Source organism: Rhinolophus sinicus, linkage group LG04 (genome assembly GCF_036562045.2).
Source record: "Rhinolophus sinicus isolate RSC01 linkage group LG04, ASM3656204v1, whole genome shotgun sequence".
NCBI lineage: Eukaryota > Metazoa > Chordata > Mammalia > Chiroptera > Rhinolophidae > Rhinolophus > Rhinolophus sinicus.
In genome coordinates, this window is record NC_133754.1 from 41,312,871 (window position 1) to 41,333,103 (window position 20,233).

General features: G+C 40.2%; 1 protein-coding gene across 4 annotated transcripts in view; it reads right to left on the minus strand.

Moving 5' to 3' along the window:
- ABCC4 (ATP binding cassette subfamily C member 4 (PEL blood group)) overlaps nucleotides 1-20,233 on the minus strand; it is a 245,202-nt gene that overhangs the window by 74,776 nt on the left and 150,193 nt on the right. For all 4 annotated transcript variants that reach the window (XM_019737179.2, XM_074329431.1, XM_074329430.1 and 1 more), the window contains one exon: nucleotides 8,845-8,924. In XM_019737179.2, the coding sequence (XP_019592738.2) occupies nucleotides 8,845-8,924 (80 nt within the window). The remainder of the gene's footprint in view (nucleotides 1-8,844; nucleotides 8,925-20,233) is intronic.

A 20,233-nucleotide genomic window follows, 5' to 3' on the forward strand; every position in this document is an offset into this window, starting at 1 on the left:
ACTTTTGCTAGGGATGAGGTATAGACACCAGATGATAAATAATTTAAATATTATTAGAGATTCCGCCTGGGATCTCCCTCAAGGAGAATACTCAAATCAAAACATGGGAAGGAGCAGTTTGCTTCTCTCTCATGGGCAGAATGAGTAAGGTGTAAAAATAAAAATCTCCAATTGACCACTTACTAGCTGTGTGATACTGGAAAAATTACATAACTTCTCTGGGCCTCATTTCCCTCACCTGTGAAACCAGCACGATAACTGTAAGCACCTCATCGGGTTTTTGGGAAGATAAAACGAGAGGTTATACAAATAAAGGATTTTACAGTGAGGCTTGACATCCAGAGAGCAATCTCTAAATGTTAGCTAGGATTGCTGTTACGTATGGATAATGGGGACCACAAAAGACTTTCAGCTTCTGCACTAACTTTGGAACTCCCGTGTTTCCCCGAAAATAAGACCTAGCAGGACAATCAGCTCTAATGCGTCTTTTGGAGTAAAAATTAATATAAGACTGGGTATTATATTATATTATATTATATTATATTATATTATATTATATTATATTATATTATATTATATAAGACCCGGTCCTATATTATAGTAAAATAAGAGCAGGTCTTATATTAATTTTTGCTCCAAAAGACGCCTTAGAGCTGATTGGTCCGGTTAGGTCTTATTTTCGGGAAAACACGGTCCTAAGTAAGAGCAATTCCACTGTATTTGGAAAGTCAAGACATCTAAAGAGAAAAATTGAGTAAATTGAGCTTTGTGAAAAAATCTTACATCACCCTTGTTTTCATATTACCTCAGCTAGGTATAACCTGGTGTTTGGGAGCCACTGCCCTAAAAGATGCCCACCCTGACTGCAGAGAACCATTTCCCCATCTGTGGACTGACTCAAAACCATTTGCATGATCTCAGTGACTGAAAAGCTAAGTACTTATCTGCCTCAGTTTACAACATTGTGCTATGGATGAGGGTATACCACAGAATACAGCCTGGGTCTTGCTTTCAAGGGATTATGTATTATTGGCGATATAAGATATTAAAAATTTATTTATTAGGTTGGTGCAAAAGTAATTGTGGTTTTCGCAATTATTTTTAACCATTTAAACCGCAATTACTTTTGCACCAACCTAACAAAAACAACTCTATGAGAAGTGTCCAAGTAAGTATTACATTTTTTTTCAATCTAAAACATGAACATGATATTCTTCCTCTGCTTGAGATGTTCCAGTGGTTTCCTAGTGCACCCAGAATAGAACCCAAACCCCTTATGCTCAATCTGGGAAGCCCAGGGGTCCAGTCCCGCCTGCCTATGTCTAGAGCGCACTCTTCCTCCTCTCCACTTGGTCTCCTCTCCCTGGGAACATGTCACTTGGTTCCCATCTTGAGTCCTTGCACTTGTTCCTACTCCTCAGAAAGCACCCCCGCCGCCACCCACCTGTCCCAAGATCTCTTTTGCATGGCTGTTTCCTTCTTTTTCTCAGACTCAAATGTCACCTCTTCTTTGACCACCATGTTTTAAGCAATCACCACAAACACTTTCCTTTACGTACTAGCAGTCTACTGGAATTACCATATAAATTTACAAGTTTACTGTCTTTTACACAGGAATGCAAATTCCTAGAAACCACTATCTAGTTCACTGCTCTACACGCTGAGCCCTAGAAAAATGCCTGGCACATAGAAAGTGCTCAATAAACACTAACTGACTATAAGTGAGGCTGAAATGAAATATATTCAGCCCAAAACTTGGTCCACTGTTATAGGAACCCTTTCTTTCTTTTTTTTTCTTTTTTTTGTAGGGCATAGAGATTTTTTTTTTATTGCACAATATAGTGATCAAGAAAAGCTTCACTAATGGGGAAGAGAGATGTTTGCTGGTCCTTAAAGGATGAAGAATTAATAAAGTCCATTTGAGGAGGGGCTAAAGGTATGCAAACACACACACACACACACACACACACACACACACGAGCACATCAACATTCAGTCTAGTGGGCATGTAAAGTTTCTTCCCAGGAGTTGTAGTGAGATTAGATTTAAGGGCTAAGAAATTTGAATTTTACTCTCTAGGCATGGGCTCCTTTGTAACACAAATCGCCAGCCAACGAAGCAAAACAAATCCATTTAGATATAGATTCTAAGATAGTATTGCATTGTGAGAAATGGCTTTGAGTCCCTGGTCCAGTGTTATGGGACTGCTCCACAGCCAGTCTCACAGAAAGTTAGAGTCTGATGATCTCTTGAAGGGTCTCACCCTTCTATGTCATATTAGTCTCTGGTTCTGGCAAGAAAATATACTGAAGTTCCAAAATATACTGGCATTTGCAGGCAAAGAACAAAGGCATCTCAGAGGACCGTGGGCAGGTTAATTTATGTACCATGGTATTCATAAGGCAAAGACAGAGGAAACAAAGAAATAAAAGGCAGGTCCTTTCTAACAGTTATAAAACCTTAAAGGAATGGGAAGGAATAAGGGAATGGGAAGAAATAAGCTGAGGAAAAGTACGCAGAATAAATACTTCAGAAGTATCATAAAAATAAAATGGTCAGGTATCTTTTAAGGTTTACCAAATAATTCCAAGGATAAGCAGAATCATCACAAATGAGTTGAAACACACTACCATACCCTTTTAAACAAAACTGAACAACTCCCTTCAAGCTCTTTCCCCTTCCCATTCCACTCTCAGCTGATGACAGAAGAGAGTGGTTCCCAAGTGGAAACTTGGCTTCTGGAAGCACTTCCTGACGCACCATAGTGGCCTTTTCCCCCTCACCTTGGATCAAAGGTCACTTCCTAGAAGCTCTGCTGTCTTGGACCAGGCTCCCTAACTGCCTTTAGCTCCTACCCGCTGTTCACCTTCCAGGACTTCCTCTGTGGTCCTCTAGCATTCCAAATTCAGCAAGAGATGAATTTCTGGATGTTTCCCTCTCCTTGAGAAGCTTGAGGAGATCCATGAGGGGAGGGCTTCATGCCTTACTCACCACTGTGTCGCAGGATCTCAACTCTAAGGCTTGTTTAGAGTTGGGAGAGAGGGCCATACCACCTACCACCACCATCATACACATAAACTAAGAAACCCAATGACCCAGCAACACCTCCCCAAACGCTACATTCCAAACAGGCCATCCTCTTTGGGTCACACTCCTTCAAAGAGTAGTCTGCCCTCATCTCAACTTCCTCCACTCGTCTTTGATTTGCAGCCTTTGTAACCTGGCCTCCTTCTAGTCTAAACCTGCTCTGGATCAGACACCTTCTAATTGCCAAATCCAACTGACAACTTCCTGCGTACTGCCTCCTTTGCATTGAACATATCTGTCCTCCTTTGGTTTCCCCAGCACTGATTTTCCTCCTCTCTTCCTTGCTGTTCATTCTGTCTCCTCTACCTGGCTTCTGTCTCTGTTTTCTCCGTAAATATTGAGGTTTCTGTAAAGTTCTTATCCTGGCCCCTAAAAATGCTTCATTCTCTCTGAGCAATTGTATCCATCTTCACAATTCAACTACTACCTGTTCAATGAAGAACGCGCAGGCTCTACTCTCATCCCAGGATCCTCTCTCTACAACACCAGACCCATACTTCCAACTACCTATAGGGACTCTCCACCTGGAGGTCCCATAACTTCTCAAGATAGCTGAACGGCAGAGCTGGGGTTGGAAATTAGATTTGTCTCACACTAAAGCCTTATCCATTCTCCTATACAATATCCTCCCTATTATAACTTATCACACGACATTGTAATTGCTGACTTTCTATCTGTCTCTCCCAGGAGAGAGTGCCTCATGGAAGATGGGAATTAAATTTCATTCAACTCCACATCCCGAAGCCCATCATGATACCTAGCACACAGGACACAATAAATGCTTGTCAGATGAAGAAAGATAAAAGCTTCATCTTTTTCATCCCTACATCCCAGCACATACTAAGAGTTCAATAAGAGATTGGTGGATTAAAAAAAAAAAAGGAAGATGCTATAGGAATGAGAAATTGAAAAAATTAAAAATCCATATATCACAAAAGAATAATAAAAATAAGTTTTGGGGGGAGGGAGAAACTTCAAGATTTTCCATTATATAGCTAGTTGCAAATTTGTTCACAAAACAACATATCTGCCCATCAAATACTGTAATTATATCTGTCCTGTTAAAATTATTAATCATTAAATTAATTTTAGTCACTAGTACAATTAAATTTAAAACTTATATTATGAAAACACTACAAATACTACATAAGTGTGTCACCATTATTAATTAAATCAATCATTCTTTAGAAAATCAACACTAGATTTATGCTGCTGGTATTTGTGCTACGGTATTAGGAAATCAAACACTTAAAAATGTGAATTTTAATTGCTGCTTCTATATTTTGTTTGTTTGTTTGCTTACCCAAACACACTATGGTTTGAAGGCCACAATCTAGAAAAAGAATTCCTCCTCACTGATTTCTCATGTGTGAGGTCTAGATGAAGATCTTTATATTAATTGTATTTTAATCCCTATTTTCATAAAGATATTTAGTTTTAATGTGTGAAAAACTATGTTCTAACTTATGACTTGGTTTTCAAAAATATTGTTAATATTCAAAGTTTTATGATTTTTGAAAAGCAAACAAACAAAACGTGTTTGAACAATACTTTGATAAGCCAGATGTGTACTGCCAGCCGTTAGCTAACTTATCTGATAAGCCCAGAGCTACCCTGAGGTAACCTGCAGACTGTTGTTATTTTGTATTGTGTAAATTATTTATTTCTTATGCTATATTAAAAAACTTCCCTCACTTCTGACCTACCTTTCCAAAATGCATCTTCATTCACTACAGCTCCACACCTGTGTCCAAAATCCCACACATTAGCCCCACTATTCCTGTGAATTTCTCACTCTAATGCAGGACAACAGTAAAGACACACATTTTCAAAATTAGCTGTGTCACTGTATCACATTAGCATGGATATGAATAGCTAACTATCCAAACAAAACAAAACTAAACTAAACAAAAATAAACCCCACAAATGTCCACAAAAATACAAATCTTCTGTTGAAGTCCAAGGAACAAAGTTAGGTAAATAATCTCTACCTGGCCTGCACATTAGCTCACATTTGAAACAGAATTTTCTTATCTCAGTCATTTAGTCAGTGTAGTAATAAAATCTGTCCCTGATTTCTGACTTGCTTCTACAGAGTATACCAACTCTAGCCGTTACGGCACGAATGGAGGGTTGGGTTCTCAGGTCTCTCTCCATAATTCCTCAGCATCAGACACAACTGGAAACACAATTAAGTTCTAACCCAATGTTCCACACTTCTGAACTTTTACTTACAAAACCAACAAAACTATCATTGTCTTACAGAAAAAGGAATCAAACATACATGCTCTGGATCAAAAAGTTCACACAGATAAATGCAATTACATTAGCTCTACCTATTTGGTTTAAATTCTCCAGAAAAGCATGAGTTTATACGTTATCGAGAAAAAAAACATGAAACAGGACAGTCTTAGGTTGAATATTATGATAAATGGAAAGCTTAATACCCTACTCATGAAAGTATCTAAGCTCTGGATTTCGGTTTGCATCCTATTTGTTACCGTAAATCCTGCCACATTCTTTCTGGCTCAATAACACTAGATGATGCATAGATCGGTAAGGACCACATCTCCTGCAAGATAACACCAAGGGTAACACCAATTTCACAAGGAAATTCCCAGTCCTTTCAAAGCTCAATTGTTTCCATTAACTCAGCTGTTAGGTTTAGAAATACTCACGTTCTGTGAGCTTCTCTGAGCACAGGAGGAGCTGCTGGTCATGAGGATTGTTACCCAAAGAATGATGAGAGACATTAAAATTGGGGGCCTCCTGGTGTCAGCAGCAGCTTTTGCTAATGACATTAAAAGCAAAGGCAGACAGGCAATTTTTTTCTCTCTCAATTCTGAGAGGGCCTAACAAAACTCTACAAGAGTTGATGAGCTAGAGAAGAGGCCTAAAAGTCATTTCCATTTCAGATTCCCATACAATTTAGAGGGTGTTACTGCTCACGCAGATAATATTCATATTACCTGCATCTTTTACCCGACTAGTACTTCAACTTTGAAAATGTATTAGAGGATTCAGTCAAAGTAGATCAAATTTCCTTTAAAACACTAATACCCCTTGCCCCCCACAAAAAACCTCTGAAACTAGATCAACTACATAAGCACAGCCATGAGGTGAGTCAGGTTGATTGTCATTTTGACCTTGCTTTGCTTTAATTCAGGAATCTGTTTAGAAATGTAACGAGCAATCCTCTTCATTCGGCTCAGCTAGCAGAGCTAATAGGCTTCTAATTAATTTCCAGAAGATGGCTGTTATAACTAACAGGTTTTAAACATTTGGTTGATTGGGGAAAATGAATTGAATATAATGTATTTGATTTGGAAAATTAGTTTTCATTCTATGTGCTTACCATAATAGTGTTTATTTTAAGTTTACATGATTCCATTAAGAGTCCCAGAACACCACCAAGTTGTTTTCATCCTTACAGAGTCCTATCCAACTTTAAAAAAAAAAAAAAAAAATCAATTTACATTTTGATTTTTGTTGGCCTTTATTTGAGAGCCGGTTAAATTCATTTTTGTGGCTTTAATAAAAATCTTTGCTTGCTAATACAGCAACAGGCCCAAATACTTCAAAATGATCCCTGTGATACCTCAGTCAAAAGCCCCACTCATCGAATGCAAATCCTCTGGAGAAAGGCTTCTGCACACAAAGTAAGATGAACCAGTTACTTCATTGTTTATGAAGTTTCACTTGATTCCTCCTGACAACCATTTAAACAATGAATGTTGGGAAATGTCCCTCAAAGAATCAACAACAATGGCAGGGATCAGAGCTTTTATATTTAGCTAATACTATTTTTAAAAGGAGAAAATATTTCTTCCTGAAGGGATTATGGGAAGCCTTATTAAAGACACCTGCACACAAAACAAGTGACAATAGATCTTTATCATAATTGATAACTGAGTTATCCTTTATTACAAAACTCCTTTCTTGGAGACAATAACATTGAGATTTACCTTTGCTATTAGATTCAAGAAATCAGCTAATTGGGACTACTGGTATTCAACAATGATAAGATCCACCAAGATTAAATGAGAGGATAATAAAAAAACAAAAAAAAACCCTTGTCTCTCAGGTTAAAGAACAGCAAGACTAGAATTTTCTTTCCTCAGGCTGAGGATACTTTATACTGAAATCAGGTAGCATCTACCACTGTCTCTCCGTCGGTCATGCAAAAATATGAGGGATTCTAATTATGAGGGCGAACTATGTGCTAAGCACAGGCCAGCCAGCTTTGGAAACTCAACCTTGGCCTAGCTGGCAGTTGCACAGAAAGAGAACATTTCACAAAATCTCAAACTGATTAACAATCACATCAAATGTGACACTTTTAATGAAAGACTGCTTCTAGGGGATAAATCACATAGCTAAATGCAGCAGGACACATTTATAAAATACGTTTGCGAAAGAGAAAAGAAAATCAGACATCTTAAGTTTGCGGTAAGAGTACTGTACCTGAGTCTCAGCTTACTTCCTGTTGGTAACATTGGATGCCTTTGCCCACGAGCTACACTGTTTGCAGTCAGATTTTCATTGCTGCATTTCTGTGTGACTAAGAGGAATGCCTGTAATCATCTCAGGCCTATTACTGATTTTTCTGACATAGCTAATTTTCCAAATTAAGTAATTCTGGCTCCTTTTATAACAGTGGCTCCAGGAGCAATGAAAAAAAAAAAAAAAAAAAAGAGGGTGAGCCCATCGAGGTCAAGCTATAATTGCACCCCAACTATAGCATTTCTACTTCCTGGCCTTAAAATGAGTTCATGATTAGACTACTGTAAACCGGCACTTAGGAAAAGTCAAAAAGGTTCATGAAGTATTAGCAACAGCAGCTGCAGTTTTAGAATATGGGCAGCTTTTGATGAACGCATTTCACTTCCAAAATAAACACTTAGAAATGAAGAAGTCCTCCAGCCTGAAACACTAAAAAGTAGACAGAACAACAGAAAAAACATCCCACATGAACAACAATACTGAATGAGGAGATGAGAGATGAGACGACCCATCGATATTCTTTAAAACCTCAAGTTCACAGACAAAACAAGTGCTTTATAGAAGGTATTTCTGTGGGATTGTTGGTTTTCCTTAAAAAAGACACCTTAAGACTTAGAGCAATCAACGTGTGAAAGAAAAGCTGCCTAGAAAAACAAAAAGGACATTTTCTAAGATGACTTTGATCCTGTACTTAAATTATTGGCTTAAACGGACTTGCCTTTAAAAGCTTTGCATCTTCAATAACTGCTCTCTATTGTCCTTGTTAACAAAGTATTATTTTCACCTTATTATTACTAATCTTTTCTTTGTAAGTAACCACACCTGGTTTTTATCCACAAAAAAAAAAATGGTGTGGTAAATATTTTTCCTTTGTGGTAATACAATGCATAATTTAGTTAATCTAGGCTATCTTTCCGTGAGAGGTGATTGTTTCAGTATTATGAAATGTGCTCACAGTAAAGTGAACTCCTCGCCAGATACCTGGAAGGCAGATGGAGAACCACTTACCAAGCATGTAGCTGCTTCGAACCAACCTTGACATGACTGTGTAGCCACTCCTACACACGAGGTATTACTCATGTTAACTTAGCCTCCGAATCATTGCCACACCTTCCTTTGACAAACATGGCCTTTTATTAAGATAACATGACACATTGCCAGGCTGAAAGGCCCACCCTTAGCCCCCATGAGAGCCCTTGGAAAACAAGGAACTTCCGTTTTCTGTTTGAGAAATTGACATTACTATTAGGTTACCTGGATGAAATCTACAAATGTCAGGGGCAGCAGGTCATCCATGTGTCCAATGTCTTTGGAGAAACGATTTAAAATTCTTCCTGTAATAAGAAAGGATATGAGAAATTACTCATTTCCCCAGACAAACCCTTAAGAGAAACAAATCACAAACAAATCAAAACAATATTTTAAATGCATATGTATCTAATATGTTACACATTCATATGAAATAAGCCAATGTCAGTGGTAAAGTAAAAGAAAATACGATGATGTTAAAGAGAAACAAAAATATCACCAAGTAGCAGTGGACAGAGAACTGAAATTTGGTCCTGATTTTTTTAAAGAATGGGGGAAAAAAGTCTTGTGACAAAATCTGGAAATGTTGGTCTATTTTAGAAGTTCCCTCCTTTTAGACCCCATCTGAAACTTCAATCCAAGTGCTAAATAGGTAAATAAACAATTGCAAAATACATAAATTAATCCTAATTGTTACACTAATTGTTTTAGTTATCAGAAATTAATTTTGCTAAGTAGTACTTTTTAAATAAATGTAATTACAACATCTATTTTTTTCTCCCCATAGGATGGTTCACAGAACCTCACATTTTGGAAAAATTTGGAATCCTGCCATTTTCAAGTTGTGAGTTAAGTCGTTATTTTCAGAGGTGCACAGGGAATGACAAACACAGACTTACTCCTAAAACAGCCAAGAAGAGAAATATAGGCAGGAAAACAGAAATATTATTTAACGATTAAAGATCATTTCTTATCATTGATTTCACTGATTTTATGTCCCCTCTTAGAATCCAAGAAAACAGCATATCTAAAGGCTTCAGAATTGGAAGATCAGAACTAATTTCTAATAAATACTGTCTTTCAAATGATTTAATTCAAAAAAATTAAAGCCACAGAGAGAGAGAGAGAGCTCATTTGGGTACAGGCAACTCCTGAGAAACGTGTTTATCTAGGCCCTGTATTTCTGTTAACTGAAGCTTCAAGAAACCAGACTGACTGCAGGTGAGATACATGTGGGGCCTCTAGGGGCTCTTTCCAACACTTGTCAGAGATGACTTCCTCCTAGGCCCTTAACACAAAGCCACAACTGGAACATGAACGGCCAGAGGCTGAGCTTCCACTTCTGGAGAAATGCTGCCTCTGCAATCCTCCCACAAGGCACCTGGGCTGGGCTAGGAGGCACAGGTGTGCCAAGCAAGGAGCTGGAGCAACTGGAGGTTCTCATGCTTGGCCAGGCCACGCCACTACACGCTGGGCCTCAATTTTCCTGTCTCAGGCTTAGAAAACTAAGACTCCAGAAACCACCTTTTAAGTGACACCTTTGGCAGGCCTGCAACAACTTTTCTGAGCCTCCAATAATACCTCCTTTAGAGGGTAATTCTGAGGATTAAATGGGCTCATGCATATGAAAGAACCTAGTCACAATGCCAGACACATAAACAGGAGCTCAAAACAAGCCAAATAAACAAACAAAAACCCCAAGGTGAAATAATACTGTTGCCCACAGCTTCTGCAGCATATCAACCTGAGACAGTCTACTGGGTACTGTCCTGTCGGGTGGTCGACTGGTTAAAACGCAGATTCTCACTCAGTAGCGTTGGCGGGGAGCTTGAGATTCTATGCTTCTAGCAAGCTCTCAGGTGATGCGCTTCTTGCTGTTTCCCAAGAAGTTCAGTTATTATTTAACCAGTTGTAATTTAGGAACATTAACATCAGATGGACCATTTTTCACATATTCTTATGGATTCTGTGGCCTACCTAGTTATTTTTTAACTTCTCAAAGTATCAATAGCAAAATAAGGAAAATATATGTTAAAAAAATGTTAAATACAGTTTAAGTACGTTATTTCTTCAACAGAAAAGTACAACTTTTTGACATAGGCAGGATTCAGAAGTGCTGCAACTATGGTTCAGCTTTAAAAATGTTGAAAGCAATCTTCAAATTAAAAAAATAAAACATGAAGAAAGCTACACAGAGATAACAGCATTTGAAACCACCCCTTTACCTTTTACCAGAACGGGAATCTTAAGGTCTGAGATACCCATGGCTGGGAAACAGTGTAAAATACAAGGAAACACAACTGAGAAAAACCATCTCCCTGCACAGCTACTACAATTACTGAACTGAATGTCAAAGATGGTCAAAAACTAAACTTTTATTCACCAATGAGCTGAATGTAGAAAATGTGAGATTAGAAGGTTCATTAGTTACCTCCTTGCTCTAAGAAACAATTAAGAGAATGAATGGTGTTTGCAGACTATTTCATCTGGTTTTGTGATAGTCTGTTGTAATCAGAGCTGTGATTTCAAGTTCATGGCCCTGTAGTCAGTTTTCTCAAAGGTCTCCAAATCAAATCCTTATGGTGAATTCCCTTCACACATATGTCATGCTTCTTTACCCAAATGACATTTGGTCCCTGCTGGAACATCTCCAGGGATGTAGAAGGGAATTCACTGGGAACAGCGGGACCTAGCTCATTTTCAGACTGTTCTGTTAGACAGGGCTTTCTTACAGTAAGCCGAATCTTGCCTTCCTGGAACTTTCAACCTCTACTGCTTATTCTGTCCGTATAACCATACGGACTAAATCTAATTTCTCTTGACATGACAGCCCTTCCTGTGCTTGAAGAAAGCTAATCATAGCCTTTCCCCAGATTTCTCACAATCAACTAGTCCTTGGTACCTCAATTATCCCTCATAAGGCACAGTGTCCAATCTTAGCCATTGCCTCCTGCCCAGACTCAGATGGCCAGTCTCAGTTAATGCTTTGTAAAATCAATACCCCAGGTATTGTTTGATTGTCTCAGGGTAAAGTGGTAACACCATCTTTCCATTCTGCATAGGATATAGCCAGTCACCAAGCCAACAGTTGCAGTAAATTCTGGCAGCCAGATCACTTTTTGGATACGAACAACAAGTCTGCAACAAGTCTATAATGTAGTACGTGCAATTGTAATTTTTTCTGTCTGTTCTTGTTTTTCTACAATGACTATGTATTATAACTTGTGTTTAAAAAAAGAACAAGTGTAGAAAGGGAAGAAAGAGGGAGGAGCGAGGTGAAGGGAGGGGGGTGGAGGGGTAATGGAAACAAGAGAGGGAGGAGGTAAGAGGAAGGAGAGGGAGAAAAGAGAGGGAGGTACTTCCCTTGAAGTCCATACGGTCAGAGAACCACTCAGGGTCCTCCTAACTGCTCTGGTTCAGTTTTCTATCTTGTTTGCAAGATAGAACATCATGAAACATGTCATCACACATCTTGTCAAAATACAAATTCATTAGCGATTCTATTTTAAGAACTGATTCTACAATCTAAGCTGGAGTTAGTCACCTCTAGAATTCTGACACCTCTCCCATATCTAGGATTCCTCAGCTTACTTATAATCAGACTATAATTTAAAACTTGGAAGTTCCCATATCTAGTTTGGACTCTATTCCTTTTTTTTTCCCCAACAAAAAGGGAGGTATATTTACACATCAAAATATTGAAGCATATTTATATTGAGGTATATTTTACAACTTAAATTTACCCATTTCAGGTGTACAATTCTCTGAATTTTAGTAACTTAACTGAGTGATGCAACCATCACCAAAAATCAATTTTAAGACATTTTTCTCCCCCCATAAGATTCCCCATGCCATTTACAGTAACTCCTTATTTTCTACCCCCAACCCTAATCTACTTGCTTTCTCTATAAATTTGCCTTTTCGGGACACATCATACACATGGATTTGTACCATACCCACGTGTTATATTGTCTCTGTGTCTAGCTTTTCGCTTAGCCTAATGTTTTTGAGGTTCATCCATGATATAGCATGTGTCAGTAGTTCCTTCCTTTTGCGTCCCACTCTCGAGCATGGAATTAATCTTAGGTATCGGCAAAAAAGACTCCACATCAGGTCATGCCACATCTGACCTTAGGGTAAGAGCAGATGTGTTTTGTGAACTCTTCAATATTGTGAACTTCTTTATATGTGCCCACATGTAGCACCGCTGATTGTTCTAGAACCCAATGCTTTTGGTAAGAATGGGCCATTGGTGTGATAGCCCTACAGAGTCCAAAGCCAGGAGTGCTGGGTTGGAGCCGGGTTCTGAGTCTGGAGGAGTGTGCAAGGGTGGCTGGGGAAGATCAGTAAAAAAATCACTGTCCTGGTGAAAGGTGAACTCTAACTCCAGGCAGCATATTAAAAAAAAAAGACAGAGTCCCTCCAAAAGGGCAAAGAGAATGACCTGTACCTTCCAGACACAATGCCATGTGATAGGGCAAAACTGGTCCGAAGGAGAGGGTGCTCAGTAGAGTCTGGAGACGGCCACCGGGCTGAAAGGGAGCTGAGCTGTTAAGCGACCCGAGGAAACCTGAACTTGCTACAAGATTCTACACAAATTAATTCCGCTTGGACCACAGTAAGAAGAGGAACAGGAGCTGAAGAAGTCTGGGAGGTCAACATTTCTATCTTTTCTACCTTTGAGGTTAGAGTAGGTCATCAATATGGTGGCTGCTCAAAGAATGCCATGAAACAGAACAGCAGGAATTAGGAAACCATCCTAAACAGCAGGAATTAGGAGACCATCACTGGAAAACCCAGAGAGAGCCCCTGTTGTCCTCGGGCACTCAGGAGCAACAGACTGTTAGGCAACTTAGCCAACCTCCACTGAGATGAAAATCCCTTATCTGTAAAACAGGGATGATACTACTTGCCTCCACTACTTCACAGGATAAAAGATTGTAAGAATAAAAGAGATCATGCTTATGAAGACACCTTCTAAATTGTCAAGTAGCACACGTGCAAGGTGTTATTCATATTATCATGGGATTTTAGAGCTTTGAGGGGCATGAAAGGTCATTAGGGCTAGTAATTTCCAAGTTTTGTCTTGTGAAGATTGAGATGTTACAGAGGTGCCTCGAAGAATGAGGCAGAGGAGGAAATGGAGACCAAATTCACCAGCTCCCATCCCAACAGCCCCCTCCTGAACAGAGCCCCTTACATCCATCTGGACATTTGAATACAGATGGCCTTCGAAGAAAGGGTTCTCAGCTAATAGAAATGTTCAAATCCATTTGTAGACTAAGCTCCTTGTGACAGAGATGAGAATACAAGGTCCACCCTTGCTCAGGGTGACACTATATTTCATAGTGGGGTGGGTGCTACTGCCAAGCCATCCTGGGATTTCCAACACAGCAGAGAGAAGACACCCCAGAAACCCCACTTTTCAGGACAACTTCCTTCAATATCCTCTGCTAGCTCTTATTTTTTTCTAAAGATAGAGCCATTGAACATTTTTTCTTTCTCTGGTTCTCCTAATCTTTGCTCACGTTCATTACAATGATTTTCTTATTTGCTTATGCATCCCAAATCTTATCTCCACTCCCCATCTGCCAGGGCCTCCTTGGGCACTTGGCTGTCCTACAAAACATCTTCAGTTCAACACATCTAAGCTGAACAGAATCCTTTGAAGTTGACCTACAACTACCCACGCTCAACTTCTCAAACTTTGCCTTAGACCTCTGCCCAAACACCCAGCATGAAATCTTTTAAGTCACTTTTGACTTATCTTTATGTCACATAATTATTGGCAGGCCTTAACTTGTCCTTTAAATTAATCTTATTTACATTCTCGTCGCTTTGTCTATCAAATCAAACCTATCAAGTTTTTTAGGAATGGTGAGGAGAAAAGAGACAGAAGAGATACCTATCTAATCTCCTTTGCATCATTCCTGACCCTGTATCCTTATTCTAATGGGGGCCTACTCTCTCTAATTTACTTGCCAGAACTGTCCTCCGTCCCTGCTCTGCACCGTCTGTCCAGATCTCAGTTTTACCCCTTTCTCCTCTGTGAAACTTCGGCTGACAAATGTAGCTCCCAGGTATCTGCCACTCACTTTAACTTCTCTATCTGTATTGGTCAGGCTTGGGATAATTGTGCTATCCTCTCCGGAAGCCTCCACAATCTTGGCCACAGCTAACTGACCAAAGGTGCCTAGGGGGAGCTAAACCACTGACTAGCTGCCACGTCTTTCAGATTCCCCCATGAGGCCATGAGAGAAGCAGGAGAGTGGAGAAGACTCACCATCCCAAGCAAAGATGAGAGGCAAAGGGGTCTGGGTACATGCACGAGCCCTGTATGACAGCGGCGCCAACTCCAGTTACCAGGAAAGTCAGCATTGCTTCAGCTCCACGAGCTCTCGTATCCTCTCAGTGAAGCCCTCCTCCTTTCAACTAACACAGGTAGATTCTGCCCCTAGCAACCCAAAAGCCCTCATCAGAAGAATTACCACATGTCCAATAAAAGATCGCTTACTAAAATTAGAGGGATTTGATCAAGTAAAATTTCCAAATTACTAATTATCCTTTTCAGTAACAAAATCTTTATTTTAATCATTTTGGCAGAAACTTTTTCATGTGGATTACAGACTTCTATCTTCTTAAACAAAAGTACAGAACATAATAAATACACCCTTTCTTGACAACCTCAACCAATATTTTGAGCATCAATGGTTTAACTGTTTTTAAACATGGCGATGTCCTTTGGGGCTACTTAAGGTTACGTAAGAAGGCACTCCTACACCCCCAGACACCTTGGTTTATATTACTACGCTTTCTGCTGACACATTTTCTGTTGCCCAAAGCCTGCCCCCAACCTCGTTTTAGTTTTAGTGATGAGGACTGAGGAGGCCCTGCCACCAAGAAGGGCCTAAAATAAGACTCGATACACTCTCAGCAAAGACATATGCAATTTTCATATTTAAAAGCACAGTTTTTCTGACACTTTGATGAAAGGCTGTTTCAGCTTGCTTCCAGATTCCCCCTGGAGTCTGAGTCTATCTCAGAATAGATCAGAGTAGAATCTATTTCGTGGTTTAACCACTTTTCATGTATATTTGTCTTGAATTTACATCTAGATTATACACCCTTTGTAAACATGGACCACATTCCATACACAACCTATAACAAACTGCAAAGTGCCTGGGGTGAGGGGGGCCTCAAACAGAATTTGTTAAATACTATCAACCAGTGGCTTTCCAACTTTTTCTTTTTTTAAAACATGGGAAACCTTCTGTGCAGATGGACTCGCCTTACACAAAAAGAAAACAAATTTATAAGATAAATAAATAAAAAAGCAGCTCTCACTGAAGAGAGACTATGAGACCCGTAGCCCACTCAACAACCACCTTTCTACATGTCAATCAAGGGGATACAACTGGATAAATTAATTCTGATCACTACAGATTCCACCAATGCTCTAGTCTTCGATTTGTAAAGACCTTAGCAAACTTACCAGGACATTGAGGGCCCCTGAGTACCCAAACGGAGTTAGATCAGAAATAGCCCAATACTCGTAAGAACAATAAATGCTTCCCAAACTTGAATCTGTACATGAGTCTCCCGAGGATCTGGTTCAAATGTATTATTTCTAACAGCTTCCTAATGATACTCATGCTGCTGGTCAAGGGACCAAACTTCGAGTAACAAGGTAGAATCTGGAAATGTCTGATGCTATTCCTTCAGTCCTAAGAACCTATAAGATAACCTTGTCACGCTTGTATGTGTAATTACTGTCCTTTTAAATTCCCTCCTTTGCTTCCAGGAGCTAAAGACCACTGGTATCCTTTTTATTTTCACAAATTAAATTAGAGTATAGGCATTATTAGGGCAGGAGGTTCTCCTGTTTCATTCATTGCTGTTTCTCCAGTGCCCAGAACAATGTCTAGTACAGTGAAGGCGGCAGAGCATATTCTGAATAAAACAAGCCCTTCTGCTGTAAATAACAAATGGTTTGTTTTCAAATTTCAGTCTCTATTTCCAATGCTTGATATTTCATGCAGACTTTCTTTGGCAGTTGTTTTCCGATCTGGGAAAATTCATGTTGCAACATGAAGTGTGTCTGGTTCGTCCTACTTGTCACTTTCCTTGTGTTTTGTTGATCCAATTTGTGCTCCTTCAAAGGGCATTTGAAGTTTCTGGTTACAGACTAAGTTTGGGTACAGCAATTTATAGAAGCTGGCACAACGGCAGGAAAACACTCTAGAAAGTAAGGAAGCCAGAATCTCAAAGAGGGGAAAGGGGGTCAAGGCAACAGGAGTCCCTAGGTGCTGGGTGGGGAGCAGCTGATAGAAAAGGAAGCGAGGGATGGGTGTGGAGCAGACACAAATCACATGGGGATTGGGGGGGAGGCAACAAGAGCAGGGCAGATAAGAAGGATAGAAGAAACAGAAAGGAGAGGAAACGCAAGGCACAGATAATGTTATAGGTAGCCAGATATTGAGGAAAAGTTCTGGCCCACCCATGGCCTAGGCTTATAGAAATCCTCTAAAGCCAGGAACTCCTCTGAGAACTTAAAAGTCAAACCACCTAAGAGATGGCATTTGATTGAAACGGTAGCCTTCAAAAGGTACATCCTCACCCAAACCATTTTCTGACGGCACTAAATTTGGTACCCAGGCCGGAGAGGGCGAGCTTAACCCCATGCTGAGGAAGAAGCCCACTGTGCCTTCTAGACAGCACTGAGAGGGCGGTTCTTCCTTGGCACAGCAAATAGGAGATAGATGTGCCTGCCATTGTTGATTTTCCTCTGGCTACCCCACCTACCTGCTTACACGCTGGGGAGGAAAGCCAGAACTGAAGCCCAGGGGCAGGTCCCAGGCACATCACCTGCTTGTTCCAGTGGCAGCAGTTTGATGGTGGAAAGAGTAGGGGAAAGCCACAGGTAGACTGACCTGAGGGATATACCAGTAGAGTGGTCCCGATGGTGGCAGTAGCAGGTGGACACCTAGCACTATGGGATTTTTATATCGCCTGGGAGTTAAGATAAAATCAGGACAGCAGTATATCAGTGAGGGCTTGCGGGTTCTCTGCTAGCAATGGGAAACAATGCCTTTCTAGGACAGTTATTCTGTGTTTTCAAAGTCTGTACTGTCTTGCCTTTTCATATAATTAAGATATGCTAAAAAAGTAGTTTCAAGGTTTCATTATGCTTGCATAACATGACAGATCAAAGGAAATGAGTTTGGAAAAGACTTACGTGCTTTTTCCTTGTGGAATAGCTTTCTCATTTTTTTCCCTACCTGGAAGATACCAGGTGGGACTGTCTAGACTAGATGACTTGAGAAATCCCAAGTGTCTCCAAGACAAAGGGCATCTCAATCTCTTCTCTCTATCTAGCTTCATGTCCTCCTTCCTCTAGGTCACGACATTCTCTTCCTCTGTACCCTTTCTTTCTGCTCACCCATCAGGCAGAACATGTCTAACCCCTTGTCAGTGCTTGCTATTTATATTTAAAATTTGACTTGTTGTTTGGTGTCTACCAAGGCATTTTGTAACCTAATGCTGGTGGCAGAATCATAAGATACACATAAGTGAATACAGTCCATACAGTGACACAGCGTCACAGAAAACTGTGAGCACACACCCAAGTGGCATGGAGCAGGCACAAGGCAGGTGGTGATGAGAGAGTAGTGGGTGTCACCAGACAGTGTGAGTTACAGGGTTAGGTAGGGTTAGCGTATCAAGTTTTTAAGGCGGAAACATGGTCTGAGAATTTGGAAGGAAGGCAGAGCATGGGTTGATGGAGGGTGGTGAGGTGGTCCAGGTGAGAGGAATGACATCTATGAGGACTAAGAGGTGAGAAAGGGTAAAAGCATGACAAATATTTGCCTAGTTGATGGAAAGAGCATGACCTAAGCTGTGCTAAGATGTGTAGAATGGAAGTGGAAAAGGTCTCCACTGAAAATTCTCTTTAGTCAGAAAGAGGTCTAGTGTCTCTTCAAAGCCATGGTTGTAAGGAGGAAGTACTGAGGAGGGGGCCAAGTGGAGAAAGGATGGAGGGATATCTTACATATCTTACCTAGGCTGAAGAAAGTCTGAAGAGCTCTACAGAAGACAGCCAAGGACCAATTCTATCCCAGCCTCTGTGAGCACAGACAAACCCGCACACTATCTCATCACTGTGCCTGCACTACACACCAGAGATTTGGACAGGATTTTTTTCTCACGGTTGTTTTGGTTCACTCATGGCTGATTTTTAGAATACCACCAGTACCACATGAGCACCAACTGTGCCAGAAACTGGTAAGCACAGTGTACACATCATCTAAAAACTATGAGTATAAAATGTTCCCATTTTACAGAAGAGGCAGCTGAGGCTTAGAGACAGTAAGAAATTAATTCAAGGATACTTGGCTGTACAGTGGCCAAGCCGGGACTACCACCCAGCATGATACAGATTCAGAAAGTTCATGTCAACACATCTATGACATGGAACCAGTTCTCCGGACACATCTGAAAGCTCTAATATCAACTCATAAGGATAAGCCAATAAAGTTACAGGCAGGGCTGGAATTAAGCTGGTATGAATGATGATGGTTAAACCAACTGTTGACGCCGGCCCCTTCTGATCAGCTAATGCCTGCTCCACTGGATGCTGAATACTTTGAATATCACTCCTGGTTAGAAGAGTTCCAGGAATTCTCTCTTGGCTAACCATAATTAAAGTAAAATATTTAAAGTAACTCCACCTCAAAATTAAATTACATAAGTTACTGTAGGTTGAATGAATAGATTAACAAGTGAACAAATGAATGAAAGAAGGAATGAGGACATATGGTCTAATAAAAGGCATAATTGCCTAGGAAAGTCCAGGGGCTTGAGATCCACCTCACCCTGGGCCTTCACCTGTGGCATAACCCAGGGCAAGTCAAAGCACCTACTAAGTATGGTAGGGCATTAACCTTGAAAGACTGGATACACTTCACAAAGTGCCCCAGGAAACCACTTTATTGCAGCAGCCACAAATGCTTTGCTAGAGTAAGCGATCATTACTTTATATTTCCTAAGCATTAAAAAGAAAAAAGTTGGAAAGCGAGAACAAGCTATTGCCTTTACCCCTGGATCTCATGGATAAATCACACAGTTTATCACACAGCAGTCTGGCTCGTGGCTCACATATGGTCAGGGATGTACAGACCAGTGGACATCAACAAGTAGAAGAATCTCTAGGATGGTGGCTGTGAAACATCGTGGGTCTGACGAAATCAATGGAGCTTTTCCATTGGAAAAAAAACCCACACATACAGTTTGCATATGATTTCAGGGGATTCCTAAACCTTGAACCACAGGAAGTAGAGTGGCCACAGAGTTAAGTGGCCCAGTTAAGAACCTCTGATTCTAAAAGAAGAGGAAACCACCAAACACTTGACTTCTCTCGCCACAGGAATGCACCACTTTGTCTCCAAGAAACATTTTTTTTCCTGGCCTAGTGTACCTTGACTGTCTTTCAAGGTTAAATACACAGTCTCTATTTCATATCTCCAGACGCATGAGCATTGGGGGTTTAAAATATAGAGCAGTCTCACCTCAGGAATGGGTTCAGAGATGGCGGCAGCAATGTCTATTTATAAAGCAT